At 40.8% G+C, this 19,916-nt stretch overlaps 1 protein-coding gene across 8 annotated transcripts in view; it reads left to right on the top strand.

The window, feature by feature from the left end:
* The window catches only part of LOC100666482 (general transcription factor II-I), a 143,706-nt gene that overhangs the window by 106,755 nt on the left and 17,035 nt on the right, over positions 1–19,916 (top strand). For all 8 annotated transcript variants that reach the window (XR_010323726.1, XM_064296089.1, XM_064296088.1 and 5 more), the window contains 5 exons: positions 2,637–2,820; positions 6,316–6,374; positions 7,432–7,503; positions 12,895–13,078; positions 14,218–14,276. Coding sequence is in view for 7 of the 8 variants with exons in the window: in XM_064296089.1 (XP_064152159.1) it covers positions 2,637–2,820; positions 6,316–6,374; positions 7,432–7,503; positions 12,895–13,078; positions 14,218–14,276 (558 nt within the window). In the remaining variant the exon portion in view is untranslated. The remainder of the gene's footprint in view (positions 1–2,636; positions 2,821–6,315; positions 6,375–7,431; positions 7,504–12,894; positions 13,079–14,217; positions 14,277–19,916) is intronic.

Genomic DNA, 19,916 nt, shown 5'->3' with positions numbered 1-19,916 from the left:
ACTCTTTTGTATGTGGAGGTCCAGTTGTCACATTTATTAAAGAGACTGTCCTTTACCCATTGAATGGATTTAACACCCTTGCCGAAAATTAATTGACCATAGATGTACGGGTTTATTTCTGGAGTCTCTATTGTATTCCATTTGTCAATATGTCTATCATTGTATCGGTAGCAGGCTGTTTTTATTACTGTAGCCTTATAGTATGTTTTAAAATCAGGAAGTGTGAGTCCTCCTACTTTGTTCTTCTTATTCAAGATTGCTCTGGCTGTTTGAGGCCCCTGCTGTTCTATATAAATTTGAAGATTGACTTTCCAGAAGTTTCTGCTAAGAAGGCTATTGGAGGTTTGATGGGGATTGCATTGAATCTATAGATTACTTTGGGTAGTGTTGACATGTTAACAATAATAAGGCTTACAGTCTGTGAATGCAGAGTGTCCTCCTATTTATTTAGGTCTTCTTTAATTTCTTTTAGTCATGTTCTATAGTTTGCAGTGTACAAGTCTTTGTCCTTTCTGGTAAATTTTATTTCTAGGTACTTTCTTCTTTTAGATGTTATTGTAAGTGGAGTTGTTTTCTTAATTTCCTTTTCAGAATGCTCATTGCTGACATAGAGAAATCTGACAGATTTTGTGTGTTGTTCACGTACCCTCTCACTTTGCTGGATTCACTTATTGGCTATAATTACTTTCTCGTGGCAGTTGTTGTGGGGGTTATATATATAGGATCCTGTCACCTGTGGAAAGGGGTAGTTTTACTTCCTCCTTCCCCATTTAGATACCTTTTATTCTTCTTGCAGTTTAAGCCTTTTTGATTGTGCTTTTACGTGGCCCACTTGTGATAAGAGAACTGGCAGTGGATCACACCTGGCCACGGCCCTCACCCTTTCTAAGCCAAGGCGTCGTCTTTTGTGGAAGTCCAAGAAAACTGAAGAACTTTTCATGCGGATTCAGTGAGATGAGGCATAGAAAGTGCTTTCATAAGTACCTGGCAAATAAGTACATAATACGTGCTTGCTGTTTTTGTTATTTTATTTATAATTTTTCTGAATAAAAACAATTTTACTGTTACATCAGTTTTATTAATCTGAGTGTTTTTTATGAAGCAAAGCAAGAATTATGCTTTTGAGCTTTTGTTGTGGTTTATTAAATTATTTTGTATATGAGAAAATAATTTCCCAACCATTGTGAAATTATGACAATCTTCACCTTTTATAATTTGAAAGCAGCTTTATTAGTTATTGCCTCAGGGGAAGATATTTTCATTGCAAAATGTAAATAAGGCAAAGATCGCGAAATCTAACTCAGCTTTAATACATGATACGGTACCCTGGTAACTTCAGCAGTACTGTGTGTTACTGTTCAGAGAGTAAACTTTTCCATGAAATACCAGCAAAAGGTGGCTGTGCTCTTAGGAGGAGACCCTGGGGGTGGGGAGAATGAGGAGAGGGGGGCCCTGGAGAGAAGTGGTTCTTCTCTTTTGATCCCTTTTGGCTGTGCCAGTAGCACCCCTCCTCTTTCTGGGCTCACTAGAAAGCATTTTAGATAACCACGTTAGTTAGATACAAGCCTTTGGAATAATTCTGGTGGGAGTCTCCTGTGCGGTCACAGGAGATTTTGCTTAGCTTTCTACCAAAGGGTTAATTGTGAAGTGTTTGCTGACTAATTACGAATGTGCCTGTGTGGTCCCTGGACCTAACTGATGCATTTCAAAACTCTCTTTATTCTGAAAATTTCTGACCTGATACAAAAACAGAGAATAGAAAAATCCCCAAGTACCCATCACCCAGGCTGAACGGCCTTTCACGTTCTGCTGTGTTTCATTCCATCTCCCATCCTGCCTCCTCTTGATTCAAGAATATTTAAAACTCTCCTGTTGAGATGTCACGTCATTTCACACCTCAAGTGTGCGTCTCAACGTGGGCAGTGCGGGAAGGGATTGTTTTATGTAACTTGAGTGCCATCATCACATCTAAAAAATTGTATTTCATGCTCAGTGTGTATGTAAAGGAAGCCCTGCTGGCGCAGTGGCTAAGGGCTACAGCTGCTAACCAAAAGGCTGGCAGTTCGAATCTGCCAGACGCTCCTTGGAAACCCTGTGGGGCAGTTAAAAGTTCTCTATTGTGTGGAAAAATGTAGTTTTTATATTTGTTTAGTCAAATCATCCAAGTCGGCTCATTTTATTTGCAGCTGTTGTATTATTTTCTCTCGGTAAATGGGTTTCAGCAAAATTTCTGCAGTTCAGGAAAACTTTCTGCATCTGTCATTTAAGAACAATGCTCTTGTACCTTGAATAGTTCAATAACGTTTATGTTTTTAAAAATCACTCTGATTATGCATTGTGTATTAGCTGATAGAAACTTGGACATTTTATTGGCTCCATGTGTGATGCAGATTTCAGTACAAAGTCTGTCTGCATTCTCTCACCGTACCCTGTTACGTTATCGCGGGTTCAGGTAAACAGATTATTGGCATCTTATCTTTTTTCTTTTGTACTATTTTATTTCTAATTCAATGACAGTAACAGAAGTAAAGATAAAACATAAAAAAAAAAAGTACATTTTCATTTGTATTTTCCTTGAAACATGCTTAAACACCTTGTCTTTTGATGATATTTCTCTTGTCTTTTTACCTTTAAAGCTCAAGCTATAAAAGCCAAAGGTCCTGTGACGATCCCATACCCCCTTTTCCAGTCACACGTTGAAGATCTTTATGTAGAAGGACTTCCTGAAGGAATTCCTTTTAGAAGACCATCTACTTACGGCATTCCTCGCCTCGAGAGGATATTACTTGCAAAGGAAAGGATTCGTTTTGTGATTAAAAAGTAAGACTCTTGGACTCTTACTTCACTCTGATATTTATTCTTGATTAGTGCATCTTTTTTGTTGTTGACAAAAATTAATAAACCACTAGGACTAGATTTAAAATAAAGTTTGACGTCGATATAGTTTTGTTCTCCACTTTTTGATGTATCTGTGTATAGGATTACGGTAGTCGTGCCAGAGCTCGCTGTTGGAACATGAGCACCTGATTCCTAGACAACTCTCATTTTTTTCCTGATTTCTGCCCTGTGTCCTAAAAAAAGCAGTATACTATCGACATCTTGTTTTTCAGGTTTCAATTTTTTAAAGTGTACGTAAGAATATACAACTGTAAAATCCAAAGTAACAGGATAGTTGAAGAATGGAAAGAAAAAACGAAGCAGAATGCTATAAAATTCTTATCACTGACTGTAAAAGTGCAGCAAAGAGGTTTAAAAAATAAAAGTAAGTGCAGCGATTAGGATTGGAAGTGGCAGTGTTTATGTTTTAAATGGTAGCTACATCACATATTTTTATATTTTCTCCTAACTTTGGTAGTATTAAAGTTACGAAAAAACTAAGAGGTCATCAGTCAACAGATTCCAGCAAAAATAGGTATATGCGAATCTGCCATTCCACTCATAGAACCAAGTGCTAGATGTACAAGCAAAAAGAATCAATTAGGGTATAGATATATAGTGAATTAGAACGTATCCTTGCCAAACTAAATCTTTCAGTGTTAGGGCTAGGAGAGTGTCAGCCATGCAGGCTGTAAAGAACGTGGTGAAGATATGGGACACGAGAAAGGGCGCTGAGTCCTGACCTAGTGACATCTGACTACCAGGACCTTTCCTTAAAGAGGAAAGAGAAGGAAATTTTTGGTGCTAGGCAGGATAAATGAGAGTACAAAAATGATGTATGCCTAGTCACACATCATGTTTCAGTACCCTGAGGATAAAGGTAAAAAATCATTAGGTTCCAGAGAGAAAAGACCCCAGTTATCTATGAAGAATGAAAATCACACTTGGAGTACCCATGCATTAAGCAATTTTTTTTTCCAAATTTTTAGTGAAAATGAATACGGACCTCGAATTCCATACCCAAATAAACAGTATATTTGTGAACGTTTAAGTTGTTTACATAAGCGTATTACACAGTACTGCTATGCACGTACTTCTTCATGTTTTCAATATACAGAGTTATTTACAGAAATCCATCCTCACATTTAACAAGAATGAATTCTTTAGACTTTGCCTGAAGGTCCATGTAGTTACTCTTGATTCAAGTTTTTTTTATATTCAGAAGGGTGATTCTGTAGATTTTAACACATGTATTTCATTTCACAGTTTAATAGCGTTGTTCATATATTATGTTGACCATTGACTTAATGCCTGTATCAGTTTCCAACATCTCTAAGGTTGTTGATAATGTAGGCATTGTTTGCTTGGCCGAGATACTGCACTTCCTACCCCGTAAAGTTGGGATATAACAACGAAACAGAGTGAAAATGAGATCCATAAGTTAGATTGTAAAAATTCTGTGGTGTGGTTATTAAGAAAAATAAAACACCAGGTAGTCCCCGACTTAAGCAGCGTATTCAAGTTACAACGAACAACACTTACGACCATCCATTATTTTAGTTTTTTTGTGCATCTTATAGTAATATGTACTACTTACGGTGTGGCAGCGTGTAATTTTCTGATGTTACCATTCTTGGATGTTCACTCACAGATGTTCGGTTTTATGATTTACTGTTCAAAACGTTGCCATATAGCAGGCTATAGACTGATGTACGATGAAGTCAGTTTTGGGAGTCGTAACGGATAGAAAGTTGGGCAGTGTTCAACTCTAACAACAGGACACTAGAAGTGCGCAGGCACCCAACAGCCATGAATGTTGTTACGACCCCGACCCCGACTTCATTTTAGATCAGGCCTGTAGCGTGATCTTACTCAGTGTTTCATACCGTAAGAAGCATCAGTTGTTGATTTGAAGCCGAGTTGTTCAAGTTTCTCTAACTGTAACACCTGCACTGCTTATACCCTCATCAATATGTCTAGTGAAAGAAGCCACGCCACTGAACGTTGTAATCGAAAAAAGAAGGTGAGGAAGGCTCTGAGCTTGGGTATAAAGATGAAGATCATTAAGGCCTACGATAATGGAAGGAAAGTCAGCGAAATAGCTCGCGAGGAAGAACTGTCTCATTCGACCATTTCTACAATCATTAAGGATAAGAATAGAATTTTGGAGGCAGTCAAAGGTGCAGTTGACATAAAATCAACAATTTTAACAAAGAAGAGGCAAGGGCCAATCCACGAGATGGAGAAGCTGTTGATGATGTGGATAGAAGACCAAATCCAGAAGAGAATTCCTTTGAGTTTACTGACAATTCAGACGAAAGCACGCAGCCTCTTTGAAAGCCTGAAGGAACGGCAAGGAGAAGACTACCGTGAATACTTTATTGCCAGCAAGGGCTGGTTTCATCGCTTCAAACGCAGATTTGGCTTACATAACGTGCGTATAACTGGAGAAGCAAGGAGCACCAATGTTGAAGTTGAAGAAGAGGAAGGCGAGAAGTTGTCGAAAAATTTTACACTGCAAGGATTAGCTGAAGTTTTCTCTAAACTGAATCAAGGGCTTCGGTTGCTTGAAAACATGGACCCAAACGCTGATCACTTTGCTAAAGTCGATAGGCAGATTCGGGAAGCCGTGAGATGTTACCACGAAATATATGAAGAAAAAAAGAAAAGGAACACACAGACAACTCTCACTAATTTTCTGACTAGAAACGCGAATCCCATTCCCAGGGATAATCCACGTGACCCAGAGTCTTCCACAAGTGGAGTTATTACCACAACTGACAAAACACCAGCCTCGTCCAGTTCTTCATTGTTGGAGTAAATTTTTTTTTGATTTGTGTATTTTTTTAATGTATATATATGTATGTATTAAAATATATCTGTGAATTTATAGGTAATGTTTCCAACCCCCAAAGACAAATAAATGTCAAATTTATGAAGATACTGATAATAAAAGGCAAGAATAAGGAAAACTAAAAAAAATGAGGTATTGACTTACATCAGAACTGACTTAGATTCGTCGGAACGGACCCCTGTTGTAACCTGGGTACTGTCTGTATGTTGCCTGCAAATATGAACGTTAAAATGTATTTAGGGTTTTATGACCAACTTATAGATGTGTGGAAGTAATGTAGTCTTGGATGTAATGTAAAATTAAAGAGTCTCACTTAAAATTTTCGTAATTTGCTGTCTTGGTGTTAAACTTTTTATAAAATACGTGTGGGCTGCAAAGTTAATTCTTCCATGTGTAATCACAGGCCCCGCAGAGATGTTCCCATTTGGTTTTATCCCTCCGTAGAAATTGCAAGACTGCATATTGGCTTTTTTTGTTTTGTTTTTTAACCTGTCCTTGGTGACTGAATATTAAATATGTACAGATGGCTATTACCCTTGTAAATATTGCTTGGTAAATATTTAGTATTTTTTCTTGCATTTCAGACATGAACTTTTGAATTCAACACGTGAAGATTTACAGCTTGATAAACCAGCTTCAGGAGGTAGGTCTTCAGTCTTCTGTAAAGGTGTATGTCAGATCAGATCTTTTTGTGCAGTAATTGTTTACCACCGAAAATTGATTCTTGGGACTTTCTTTATGCTACTTTCCATGTGAAATAATGTCTTTAATGTACAATTATATTCCATTACAGAAAAGGCCACGTTGTTGAAAGTTAGTGTAACAGTATCTAGAAAAGTAAATTTATTAATAACATACCGCATTTCTGGGTAGATAGAACTAACAAAAGCTTGTCCGTTACACTTTCAAGATGCAGAATTTATGTTAGCAGCATAATTTATTGAACCATTTATTTTCTTAGTCAGTTAAACAGTTATTTGTCAAATATAAATTACGCTCCCAGATGCAGAAAGACTGGTGCTTGGCTATTTGCTTATTACAGTGTGCACCCCAGGGGTTGGCAGGTACATATGTTTTGAAGGAAGTGCAGATGTAGTGGTTTTTTTCTTTTTTGATTTTGTTCAGTAGTGGGGTAGTACCCCTTTGTTATAATGGAAGAATTGGCAACATTATCATATCCCCGAACAATCACAAAAATTCATTGCTAGCTGCTCTCGAGTAAACAGAATTCTGCTGTCTTCTAGCTGTAATTGTAAAATTACTCTTCCTTGTTTTTTGCTGTTGTTTGGTTTATTCTCATTATTTTTGTTCAGTGTCAGTATTGTGAGGAGCCCAGCATTGTAAGGTGGCACAGTGGTTAAGTGCTCGGCTGCCAACCCAAAGGTCGGCAGTTCAAACCCACCAGCTGCTCCGTGGGAGAGAGACGTGGCCGTCTGCTTCTGTAAAGATTTACAGCCTTGGACACCCTATGGGGCAGCTCTACTCTGTCTTGTAGGGTCGCTATGAGCCGGAGTCAACTCCACGGCGACAAGTTTGGTTTTGGTTTGGTCAGCATTGTATTACTGATGAACACATTCTGCAATCTTAGAAATTATTGTAGTCAGAACCGAAAAATGATATTCCCTATTTTGTAATCATAACTTCATAACCGAAGTCATTAAAGCCACCGAACTGAGAAGGTTTGGTTGTCACTCTTACAGTAAAGGAAGAATGGTACGCCAGAATCACGAAACTAAGAAAGATGGTAGATCAGCTTTTCTGCAAAAAATTTGGTAAGTCTCTCCCCCAGCTGAGTATATTACAGAATGTTTTTACATTTTTGCTTTATTATAAAAGAAAGTTGAATATGACTCATTTCCAGTTTGTATTTTGTGTGTGTTTTTGTGTGTGTATAACACATATTCATTATGAAAATCTTAAACCAATACATAAATAAGCGTGAGGGAATGACTTAATGGATCTTCAAGTATTCTTTTTCAAGGACTTTTTTTAATACACTATAGAATTATGGCCGTTCACATTTTATGGATTTGGACACCTGTTCTCTTTGAACCCTTAAATAATGTTCTTGTGCTGCTCTGGAAAGAAGCAGCACTTCGGTGGTGGGCTGTGGATGGAGGACTGGGCCCTGGACCTTTGTTATCAGAAAAGGCAACGTGAGTCGTCTTGTTGACCCACACTGCATGTTGGGCTTGCATTTATAAGCATCTAGGATACATAGGTCCGTTCAACATTGCAACATCAGCTTTTGTTACTCAGAGCCTCTTTCCTGCGTTTATCCTACTTCTCAGCAGCATTCAATGTCACTGCCTCCTTTTTATTTTCAAAGTATTTTTATGGAAAATTTTAACCGTTATTGCATCTTGAAACACCTACCTTGGCTTTTAGAACACCATACTTTTCCTGGTTTTCTTTCTATCTCATTGGCTATTTCTTTTTCAGTCTCTTGATGGCATCTCCATGTGGTTCAGTCTTTGAATTTTGGAGTGCCACTCTAGAGCTCAGTCCTGGGCACTCTTCTCTTCCTATGCTTTCTCCACAGGTGACTCCATGTTGTCCTATAGCTTAAAAATATATTGTCTCTATATCCTGATGAAATAAGTTCATGGTCCTGAAAACTACCCCTAACGCCAGGCTTGTCTCTTCACCCTCATGCTGATACATGTTCCAACATGTCCTAAGCATAATACTTGATTTCCTTCCACCCCCAACATGTTTCTTTCCCGGTCTACCCAGTGGTACCGCACTACGCAGTTGTCCAAGGCACAGACCTAGGAGTTACCCTTGATTTCCTTATATTCCTGCCTTCCCACATCCAGTCTGACTACAAGGCCTGCTGACTCTATATTGAAAACACACTCCAAACCCATACACTCTTCTTTATTCCTCTCCCTCTAGTCCTGGCCAGTGCCACAGAGCAGCCACACCTCTCTCTCCCTCTCTCTGTTGGTTCTTTTTTTTTTTGTTGGTGATTGTTCTTTGTTTTTAAAGCTCCACCACCCTGATCTGTCCAGGTGGACTGGCCACCCTGTCTTTCTCTCTACCGTCACCTCACCCTGCGCACTGCACACCAGCCCTAACGTCCATCTGCTCCTTCGTTTTTCAAAAGTCAAGCCTGCCTTGGGAGTGTTCTGTTTCTGGGAGACTTTTCTCTCCAGTCTTCATGTGCCGCTCCTTTTTTCTTAGAGTACTTAACCCTTTGCTGGGTACCCCATCTAACACAAACCACCAGGCATTCTTTATCTCCTCACTCCCTTTTTTCCCCTCAGAGTGTTGATGGTTGTGTATCTCCTCCACTAAACACATTAGATGAGACACCTCAGACCTCGTCTGTCTTGTTGACTGCAAGAACTGTGTTTGGTGCTTGAGCAGTGCTCAGCAGATATCTGTTGAGTGAATTGTTGTCACGAAAGTGTCTTCTAAGCCGTCCGAAAGCTCTGAGCCTTCCAGTCATATTGTGTCCCTTGGGCCTCGTTAAACTGTAACCCTGAGAAGACAAAGGAAGTGGAGAAGAGCCACAGGCAAGGAGTGCTGGGTGGGCACCAGTGTCCACAGGAGCTCCCATGGTTCCTGCAGCTGCGTCTTCTGAAACAGTTGGAGTGAATTGATGCCTATGACTTACGGTGTTGGTGAAGAATATTTAATACACCATGGACTGACAGAATTATGAACAAACCTGTCTTGGAAGAAGAACAGCCAGAGTGTTCCTTAGAAGCAGGATGGCGAGACTTCATCTGACATACTTTGGACATGTTATCAGGAGGGACCAGTGCCTGGGACAGGACATCATGCGTGATAAAGTAAAGGGTCAGCAGAAAAGAGTAAGACCCTCAGCGAGATGGATTGACACAGTGTCTGCAACAGTGGGCTGAAGCAGAACAACAATTGTGAGGATGGCGCAGGAGGGGCAGTGTTTTGTTCCGCCATACATACGGTTGCTAGGAGTTAGGGAACCGACTTGACAGCACCTAACAACAACACAACAAAAGACAAGTCTCTTGGGTGAGGATTCTTGTTCTAACTGTGGTTTCCAAGAGGGGTGCGTGGCACTGGGTCCTCCAGACCCAATAAATCATTTTTAGGTACAGCTCAAATTGTAGCTACAAACCTATGAATTATTTTCAGAACCCATGTATTTATTCTCCACTAGTTATACTGGTAAACTCTGTAGGAACATAACGCGTCGGGGCAAAAGTGAGAATTTTAGATTTCTCCCTCTCACCAATGTCTCTGGCTATCCAGTATGTATATAGAGTCCTAACATCTGGTCACACATCACTGGAGTGTGCCAAGCAAGCTGGCTTCTTGAGTGGTAGAAGGAGGAGGCTGTTCACGAGTTAGCCTGCTCAGATAAAAGGTGGCCAGTGGGAAATATTTTGGCATTAGCGTTAAAATGAATTCAGTTACCAGCCAGTTATTACACTATGAACAATAGAAGCTTGACTCTTTTTTACTGGGTGAAAGATGTGTTTTTCATATTTTGTTAATTCTGTTTCCCTGTCATTGGTTTCCTTTTTAAACAATTACTGTAGTGAAATATATATGACAGAAAGTTGGCCGTTTTAAGTGTACAGTTCAGTGCCAGTCACCATGTGATGCTACCATGACCTCCACTCATCTCCCGGTTTTCTATCCCCCAAACAGAAACTCAGTTCCCCTTCGGCAGTAACTCCCGTTCCCCCTTCCCTCGAGCCTCTGGTGACCACCAATAAACTATTGTCCCTGTGCCAGTGGGTTAGAAAGTACTTCTTCCTCTTCTCGTTTTTGAAATAATTAGAGCAGTAATGGTGTTTGTTCGTTAAATGTTTGGTAGAATTCACCAGTGACATCTGGTCCAGAGATTTTCTTGCTTGGGAAATTTTTAATTACTGATTCAGTTTTGTCACCTGTTATAGGTCTGTTGAGATTATCTTTGTCTTTATTCTTTGTTTATTTATATGTTGTTAAGAATATACACAGCAGCACATATACAGCTCAGCAGTTTGTGCACGCACAGCTCAGAGACACTAATTCCGTTCGTCAAGTTGTGTGAGAAGCTTGACTCTCCTTGTTTAGTAGTCGTGGTTTTAGGTGGATCTAGGATTGTGGCTGCCTTAGTGAGTGAAGAAGCCAGCAGAATTGCTGTTCGGTTTAAGGTTACGGAAAAAGGAAAAGAAGAACTTGGGTGCTTGCTGACTGACAGCCACGACATGTACTGAGGAAACATTTACCGCTTCCTGCAGCGTAACCATTCAGTCACTCAGCAGCGGTTTTCAAACCTGTGTGTCAGTTAGTTCAGACCCAGCCATATAGGCAGTGTCTCCCTGTGTCAGGGACACGTAAACGTTGAATACGTGAAGAGGTATCCCGTGCTCGGGGGCGAAAACTGCGGAGACTAAGGATGGGGAGGCCTAGCTGGTGGTGCACCGAGTGAGTCTCCAGTGCTCTTGGCCCACCTCTTTTTGCAATTTCTGCTCTTTCTCCCTCAACTCCAGTAATTGATTTTTTAAATATTTTATAGAAACTTTGTTAAAATTATGTTTAGATATTCTTTTTTTGTTATACTTAACAGAATAAAAATCTTTAACCCTCTACCATTATTTTTTATGGAAATAGTTTTTTATTATCTGTGACTTTTACATTGTGTTTGGTTTTTTCGAGAACAAGTTTCTTGCTTTTACCAGAGAGTTCTTACACTGGAGCCCTCCTGCTTTTGGGGCTAATGGTGTGAAGGGAGAGATTCAGACAGAGGCTTGTCAAATTGAGAGGAAGTCAATCCAAACATCATCCAAACTGAGAATCAAGGAAATGCAAATCACTTTATCAAGGAGTCAGTCTTTTTTTTTCCCCAAGCCATGAATCAGATTGCAAAATATTTAAATGTATCACACAGAGAGTGAAAGAGAAAGTCGTGTATTGCTGGCTATGGTATAAGTTGTTTGATCTTTGTTAGAGTGCTCTTTGCATTTTTAGAACAGTGATTAATCATTTTATTTTTATATTTTAAAATTTTACTTCATTCATTTTACACATGTAATGTACAAAATTAAAATTTACAAATTTTCTCACCCATTCAAACCTAGAGTGGTACAGTGAACCCGCCCTATGTCCCATTACTCACAGTCAGTGATAACTATGATTTTTTCTCCTGTATTCGTTCACCTATCCCTTTTCCTCTTTTTTTTTTCCCCTCCTTTGCAGGAATATTAAAAAGCAAGCCCCAAGCATCATGTCATTTGACCCTTTCAGTGTGCATTCCTGAAAAACGTGGACATTTTCTTACACAACCACAGCGTCAGTATCACACCAGCAGTGTTAACAGCTCTTTCTCGGCATCAGTTCATGTCAAGCCTGTAGCCAAGCTTCCTCGTTCATCTGAAAAGTGTCTTTAAATTTGTTGGTTTCAGTTGGGATCCCAGTAGGATTCATGCATTGAATTATGTCTCTTTTAATCTAGAGCAGACTCTGCTTCTAAGTTTTATTTCTCCTTTCTCAATTCTTTGCAGAGAGTTATTTCCTTTGAAAATGCTGTTCTCACAAGAGCTCTAGGGAGAAGAGCAAAGAAAGCTCATCTATCCCATGGTTTCAGAACAGATGGATGTATAGCCTGAAATAAGCTAGTGCGTGTAACCAGAAAAAGCGCTCTTACAGATATTTGAAAAATTAGTGTTTAGACTGGATTATTTACTTCCTGTCATGATTTTCCTCTCCTCTTTTCTTCCCAAGCATTTTGAAAATTTTCAAGTCTCTTGCAATCTTACATCTACTGATACTGTCTTAGAATCAAGAATCCCAAACATAACATTCTGAATCCACCAAAAACTAGCTCTTGGTCATGGCTTGTCTTCCAACAAGCAACTGAACTATTATTGTGCCAAGTTCCTTCTGACAGTGTGTGTTTCCAGAGCTTACCTTGCTTTTTTTTTTTTATTGTCCTTTAGATGAAGGTTTACAGAGCAGACTAGTTTCTCATTAAACAATTAGTACACGTATCGTTTTGTGACATTGGCTGCCAGCCCCACGACACGTCAACACTCCCCCTTCTTTACCTTGGGTTCCCCATTACCAGCTTCCCTGTCCCCTGCGGCCTTTTCTTAAGTTGAGATGTTCTTTGCTTTGGATTGTACTATGATCTGATTTCCACGGAGACTTAGTCTGGCCAATTGCTTTTTTATTTTGTCCAGCTGAAGCCTTGGGAAGCACAGAAGCCAAGGCTGTACCTTACCAGAAATTTGAGGCCCACCCTAATGATCTCTACGTGGAAGGACTACCAGAAAACATTCCTTTTAGAAGTCCTTCGTGGTATGGAATCCCAAGGCTGGAAAAAATCATTCAAGTGGGCAGTCGAATTAAATTTGTTATTAAAAGGTAGGATTTATAGTCTGCAGAAACAAATATAATGTGTTCCCTGAGAAAACATTAATCTCATGAGGAAGGTGGACCTCTGCTCCCCCTCGGTACGACGTGCTCTCCATGTTAAAATGGAAGTGTTCCATTTAGTTTATTGAGCAAGTATTTATTTAGTACGAGGCACCAAAGCTGAACCAAGTCGGTTGCTGTCCAGTCAGTCTGACTCATGGCTTTTCTTCTCAGGCACCTCCGTGTGGGTTCAAATGGCCAGCCCACCAGATGGACAGTTTTGGGTTCAGCAGGATCTCTGTCATAAAACAGGAGGGTTATCACAAGGATAAACGCACTCAAGTGTTACAGCGCACTTTGGGGGAGGAGGACACGGGTAGTTTACAGATTGGTCAGTTCATACAGAATGGAGAAAAGGTGTTTCCAGAAAAGGAAGTAATCTCGGCAGGGACAGGGAGGTGTTAGACACACTTCAGTGTTCACCAGTCAGCCTTTCCCTGTGGAATGAGGGTGCAGTGGGGGCAGGGCATGGCTGTAAATAAGGATCTAGGCTGATGGTGGCCGAGTGGCGGAAGGCCACATACACTGCAAAAGCAGTGGTAGTCAAATTCCTCTTAAAAATAAGTTAGATTTGCATTTTAGAAAGAGTATTCCGGCTTGAGTTTGAAGGGGAGCAGACTGGGTGATTGGGAGGTGGGGAGGGAGTGAAGGCCTGTCTGTATCACCAGTAGAAGTGGTGTTGAAGGGTACAGTCTGTCACACCTGCTTATATGGGGGATTGTCCATTTCTCTGTTGGTTGGAACTAAGAATAAAGGAAAGGAAATGTTTAGGGTGGCTGCCATATTTCTCGCTGTGTTACAGTTCATCTGACATTTAGAGACAGGTTAAGCTGGTTTGGGAGGAAAGGCAACTGTGTGTGACTTTGCACTTGAACTTGAAATGCCTTTGGAGACATCCAGGTGGAACTGTCCCACAGGTACTGACCTGAAGCTGTGAAAATTAGGTGATAGAATCCTTGCTATTTTCAGATTAAGTTACAGTCACCAGAATGAACCATAGTTAGGATGATTGGCAGTACCCAGCTCTGTGGGGAGCCTCCCGGGTGTTCCTGAGTGCTGTATCACTGATGTCAACCATGCTTTTACAGACCAGAACTTCTGACTCACAGTACAGCCGAAGTTACTCAGCCAAGAACGAACACTCCAGGTAAGATGGTTATGAAATCATTCTTCTTAAAATTGGCTTAGATCAGTGGTTTTCAAGCTTTTTTGTTTTTTCATCTTTCAAAGGTATGGAACAACGCCTTCTTTGCCCTTCTCCCCCTCAAAAACCGTTTTGTGGAAGCTCAATACAGGCACTCCTTGATTTATCAGTAAGTGCAGCTTTGGGAAACTCAGGCTCCTAATTTGGACGGCATTGCCCAGTAGAAATTGTGTGCCAACACAGGGGAGCCACTTGTGTCATTTCAGACTTTCTGGTCGCCACAATAAAAAAAGTAAAACAGGTAAAATAACCTGTAGTCATATATTTGATCCAATTGAATGTAGGAAAAACCTGCGTACCTACATTTTATTCTTTACTTTAAAACCTGTGTTTTGCACGGGCAGCAGTCCTCCGTTTGAACCAGCCGTATTTCAGCTGCTGAGCTGGCACATGTGGACCGTGCAGATTTAGACCACAACCTTTATTTATATGATCCCTGTTGTTAAAATGACCAGTATTATATATGTAGTTTAAACACCTACACTGGATCGTATCCCAGTAGAAAAGAATGAAGTCTCGGTTACATGGATGGTTTCGTTTACTTTATTTGAGCTATACTTGTGCCTTTTCTTTTTTTTCTATCTTGTCATTTGCCATTGCAAGTGACTAATTTGTAGATCTTCTATAACCTCAGGAGCCTCTGTTGCCAAGAACGAGTAAATGGCCAAGCCCTTTAACCTGAAGGATGATGTTGCCAAAAAATGAGCCAAAGAGAGTAGGGGTTTTGGTTTTATGTTGGGTGCTCCTGAATTCACGTGGTAATCATTCTTGTGCAAGATAGAGCTTCAAGTGTGTCCTCAAATACTGATCCTTCAGCCCTTGGGGTGCCTGTAGCAATTGGTGAAGGTCAGGCAGTGTGCCAGATAGATTCTGTAATCGTGAGTGTGTGCCATGGTGTGGAGGGTGGTCAGGAAGTGCTGCAGCGAGGTAACAGAGTTGTCTGCGCTGAGTCCTGCAGTGCAGAAGGTGCAGTGAGTGCTTAGCTCTTAAGTGGAGCATCAAACTAAACACAGGAACTCCTTCAACATGCTTTTGATTTAGGAAAAGGCACAAAGGATGTACTGAAGGGTCAGCGATACCCTGAAGGGTCAGCGATACCCTGAAGGGTCAGTGATACATTGAAGGTTTGAGATAACAAGTGCTTTGCTTAGGGAAGTAATGGAGAAAAACGAACATTTTTTTTTTCTTGTGCTTTAAGTGAAGGTTTACAGAGCAAATTAGTTTCCGATTCAGTAGTTTATACACAAACTGTTCCATGTCACAGGTTGCAGTCCCTGCAGTGTGTCAGCACTCTGCCTGCCCATTACTACTGTGTGTCCCCCATCTCCATTCGTCCAGTTTTCTTGCCCCTTCCTGCCTTCTGATCTTTGGTTTTGGGCATACGTTGTCCTTTTAGTCGCATGTAGATGATTTCCTGAGGAGTGCTTTCCTCACCTGTGTTCTTGTTTATTGATAAGCCTATCTGGGAATGGCTTCATTTCCGAGTTAGAGGGTCTCAAAGGGCTATATTCTCAGGGGTTCCTCCAGTCTCCCAGACCAGTAGATCTGGTCTTTTTTATGAATTTGAATTTTGTTCTACGTATTTTTTCTTCTTCCCACTCTAACCAGGACTTTCTGTTGTGATCCAGGTCAGAAGTGGTAGCCGAGCACCATCTAGTTCTTCTGGCCTCAGGCTGGTACAGGCTGTGGTGCCTGTGGTCCATTAGTCCTTGGGACTAATTGTTTCCTAGAGCTTTGATTTTCTTCACTGTCCTTTGCTCCAGATGGAAAGAGACCAATAGTTGTACCTTAGATGGCCGCTCACAAGCTTTAAAGACCCCAGACGATACTCACCAAAGGAGGGTGCAGAACATTTTCCTTATGAACGATCTTACACCGGTTGACCTAGGTGTCATCCAGGACTATGATCCTCAGCCTTCAAGCCCAGGAACTCAGTCCTGTGAGATGTTCGATTATGTCTAAGCTGTTTCTGTAACTGTGTCCCCGTGTGCTCTGTTACATATATACAGATATACATGGAGCACACGCAAATATGTATGTAGAAATATACACAGCTAAACCGGTACCTTTACGTGGGTGTGCTCCTCCTGTATGCCCTCCCGCACCTCTGCAGCCTGTGTCTGCGTATCCACTCCTAGCTCACTGCTTGTCATTACAGGTTTGTGCACGTTCGGGTATTCACCTTCGTTGCCTTTTATTCTCACCTACTTCTCAGTGTCTCCCTTGCCTTGGTTTGTTGTCTGACTTCCCCCATGTTGTGTACTGCCTTTCCCTTCACCAGAGTTGACATGTGTCTACTCTCCAGTTAGTGATTTTTCCCTCCCTACCCCTCCTATCCCTGCTAATCATCAAAACATGTTTCTGTTTTTAAACCCTTTATTGACTTCTGATTATAGCGGTCTCATATAATATTTGTCCTTTTGCAATTGACTTATTTCCCTCAGCATAATGTCCTCCAAATTCATCCATGCTTTGAGATGTTTCTCAGATTCATCATTATTTATGATTGCATAGTTTATCCATTCATCCGCTGATGGGTGATTAGGTGGTTTCCGTTTTTTTGCTATTGTGAATAATACTGCAGCAAACATGGGTGTGCATATGTCTGTTCATGTGAGGGCCCTTATTTCTCTAGGTTGTATTCCTAGGAGTGGGATTGCTGGGTCCTGTGGAATTTCTGTTTCTAGCTTTTTAAGGAAGCACCACACCATTTTCTATAGTGGTTGTACCATTTTACATTCCCACCAGCAGTAAGAGCTCCAGTCTCCCCACAGCCTCACCAGCATTTTTTATATTCTGTTTCTTTTGACTGGTGCCATCATTACCAGGGTGGGATGATACCTTATTGTAGTTTTGATTTGTACCTCTCTAATGGCTAATTGGAAACTTGGTAGTGTGGTGGTTAAGTGCTACAGCTGCTAATCAAAAGGCTGGCAGTTCAAATCCACCAGGGGCTCCGTGGAAACTCTATGGGGCAGTTCTGCTCTGTCCTGTAGGGTCACTGTGAGTTTGGAATCAACTGGACGGCAGTGGGTTTTGTTTTTGGTTTTAATGACTAATGGTCACAAGCACCTCTTTATGCGTTTGTTAGCTACCTCATGTCTTCTTTGGTGAAGTGTCTGTTCACGTCCTTAGCCCATTTTTTGATTGGGTTGTTGGTCTTTGTTGTTGCGAAGTTGAAGTTTTCTCTAAATTTCGGAGATTATGTCATAGCTAAAGATTTTTTCCCAGTCTGTAGTTCTCTTTTTACTCTTTTGGTAGAGTCTTGATGAGCATAAGTGTTGAATTTTTATGAGATCCCAGTTATCTAGTTTTTCTTCTGCTGTTTATGCATTTTTAGTTTGTTACTCTATTTCTGCCTTATGTTAGGGCACCTAGTGTTGCTGTTTTTCTTCCATAGTCTTTATTTATAGTTTTAGGTTTTACATTTAGGTCTTTGGTGCATTTTGAGTTAGTTTTGTGTGTGGTGTGAGGTGTGGATCTTGTTTCATTTTTCTGCAAACGAACATGCAGTTTTGCCAGCACAGTTTGTGAAGGAGGCTGACTCTTCCCCATTGAGTGGACTCGACCCTCCGTCAAGGGTCAGGTGTCCAGGGTTGGGCAGATTGACTTCTGGGTTCTCAGTTCTGTTCCTCTGGTCTGTGAGTCTGTCGTTGTGCCAGTACCAGGCTGTTTGACTACTGTGGCTGTATAGGAGATCTGAGATCGGGGAGTGTGAGGCCTCCTACTTTGTTTTTCTTCATAAATTCTTGGCTTATCCATGTGAAGTTGGTGATTAGTTTTTCCATTTCATTAAAGAATGATATTAGAATTTGGATTGGGATAGCATTATATTTGTGGGACGCTGACATTCTCACGATGTTATGTCTTTATATCCATGAGCATGTTATGTTTTTCAGTTTATGTAGATCTCTTGGTTTCTTGCAGTTGTGTTTTGTGGTTTCCTTTTATAAGTCTTTTATTCCCAAGTATCTTATCTTTTTGAGGGCTGTTGTAATTGGTATTGTTTTCTTAAGACGAACGTTCTCGGAAGTGGATTGGTCCGAGTGTGATGAATGCCTTATGCGTCTTCATTTCTCAAGACAGACCTCAGATTGAAGGTTGAGATGGATGTGATCACTGCCATTGCTTTCTGGGACAATTCTAGTGTTGACTGCAAACTCAGAGTGTTAGTCGTCTATTCCTGAAGGAATATGCAGTACCACAGAAGTTACTCCGAGGATTGGGTAATAACCTTTTCAGTAGTACTTGATCTTGTCCTGCTTCCTGAATGTTACTGTGTCATCAAGTATGGTTTCAAGGTCTGTGTCTAAAGGAGCACCTGCCCACCATTAACAGTGCCGAGCCTTCTACCATTCACATAAAACCTTGGAATGAATTAAAGGCTGAGGTCCTTTCTTCCAACAAAACATGCCTTGGCTGCCAGTTCACATAATGAACTCATATACTACATGACAAAAGAATTTTGGCAGTAATAGATGTTTGCTGTGGGCGCACTTGCCCTCAGTCTAATTAGAGACATATGTTCCAAGTGAGAAAGTTGTCAAGCTAGCCAGACAGTTCAGCAATGAAGGAACCAGTGGGGAGTTGTTACGTGGCTCTAGTTAGGCCTATGTGAAGATCTCTTTGTATTGGGGTAGCAAGTGCAGGACAAGGAGGTAGGGAAACAGGAGAGGAGGAGACTGAACAACGATTTAGGAGAAGCTCTTTACCTTTAGAAAGAAAGCTTAGATATCTTTATTAGTAATAGTTCAAATTTGCATCACACCACAGTTCTTCTGGCTGAATGGCTGAGCTACTCAAATCCAGAGAGAGAAGGTAGCTTATACTAAACTCTTGAGATGCTAGTTGGGTTTTTTTGTTCGTTTGTTTTTATGTCTTAAAAAAAATGATCAAAAAAATTTTTTGGAAGCCACCGATCTGTAGCGGTATTTCGGAGCTGCCCCCAGTATCTCCAGCGCCTTGTCAGCGAACACAGATGACCTCCACACGTAGCGATTCTTCACTGTCGGCCCTCCTCCTCTTACTCTCTGTCTTTGCCTCCTTTCCTTGTCCACTACCTCCAATCACCCTCCATTGTCTCCAAGCCAACCTCCGTCCTCTCCATCCACAGCTCCACCAAACAAGCCCTGAGTACCTGTCCAAGTAAGTGACACTGTCCATGTCTTTTTACAATAGCTTATACTCTTTATTTTGTGTATGTTGCTACATTTAAAAGGTTGTCTTGTAAACAAGGGTAGGAAAATAAATCCAACCGTAGGTGTGAGCAGTGTTGAGTGATATCTCGCTAATCTTTTTACCATTTATTTCTCATGAGAAAAGTTGCTTTGATGAGTGCAGTTTTGCTGTGCGTGGGTTTCTAGGCACACATCTGCTAGATAAAGCAAGGAATGCCTGTATAGATAGCAGATACAAGTGAAGCTGCTCTGGCTGAACCTGGTGCAGGAAGGAGTCCAGGGGCCTTACACAGCTGGCACTGCACGCCTGGGCCTAACTCCCTGATGGACCTCCAAGGAGCATTTGAAAACCACTAATTTATAACACTTTCATACTAACAGGTTTTTCTTTATTCACGCTGTGAAC

This window comes from Loxodonta africana, chromosome 12 (assembly GCF_030014295.1).
Source record: "Loxodonta africana isolate mLoxAfr1 chromosome 12, mLoxAfr1.hap2, whole genome shotgun sequence".
NCBI classification, from domain to species: Eukaryota; Metazoa; Chordata; class Mammalia; order Proboscidea; family Elephantidae; genus Loxodonta; species Loxodonta africana.
Note: the sequence above shows the minus strand (reverse complement) of the source record. Positions and strands in the feature narration are given on the sequence as shown.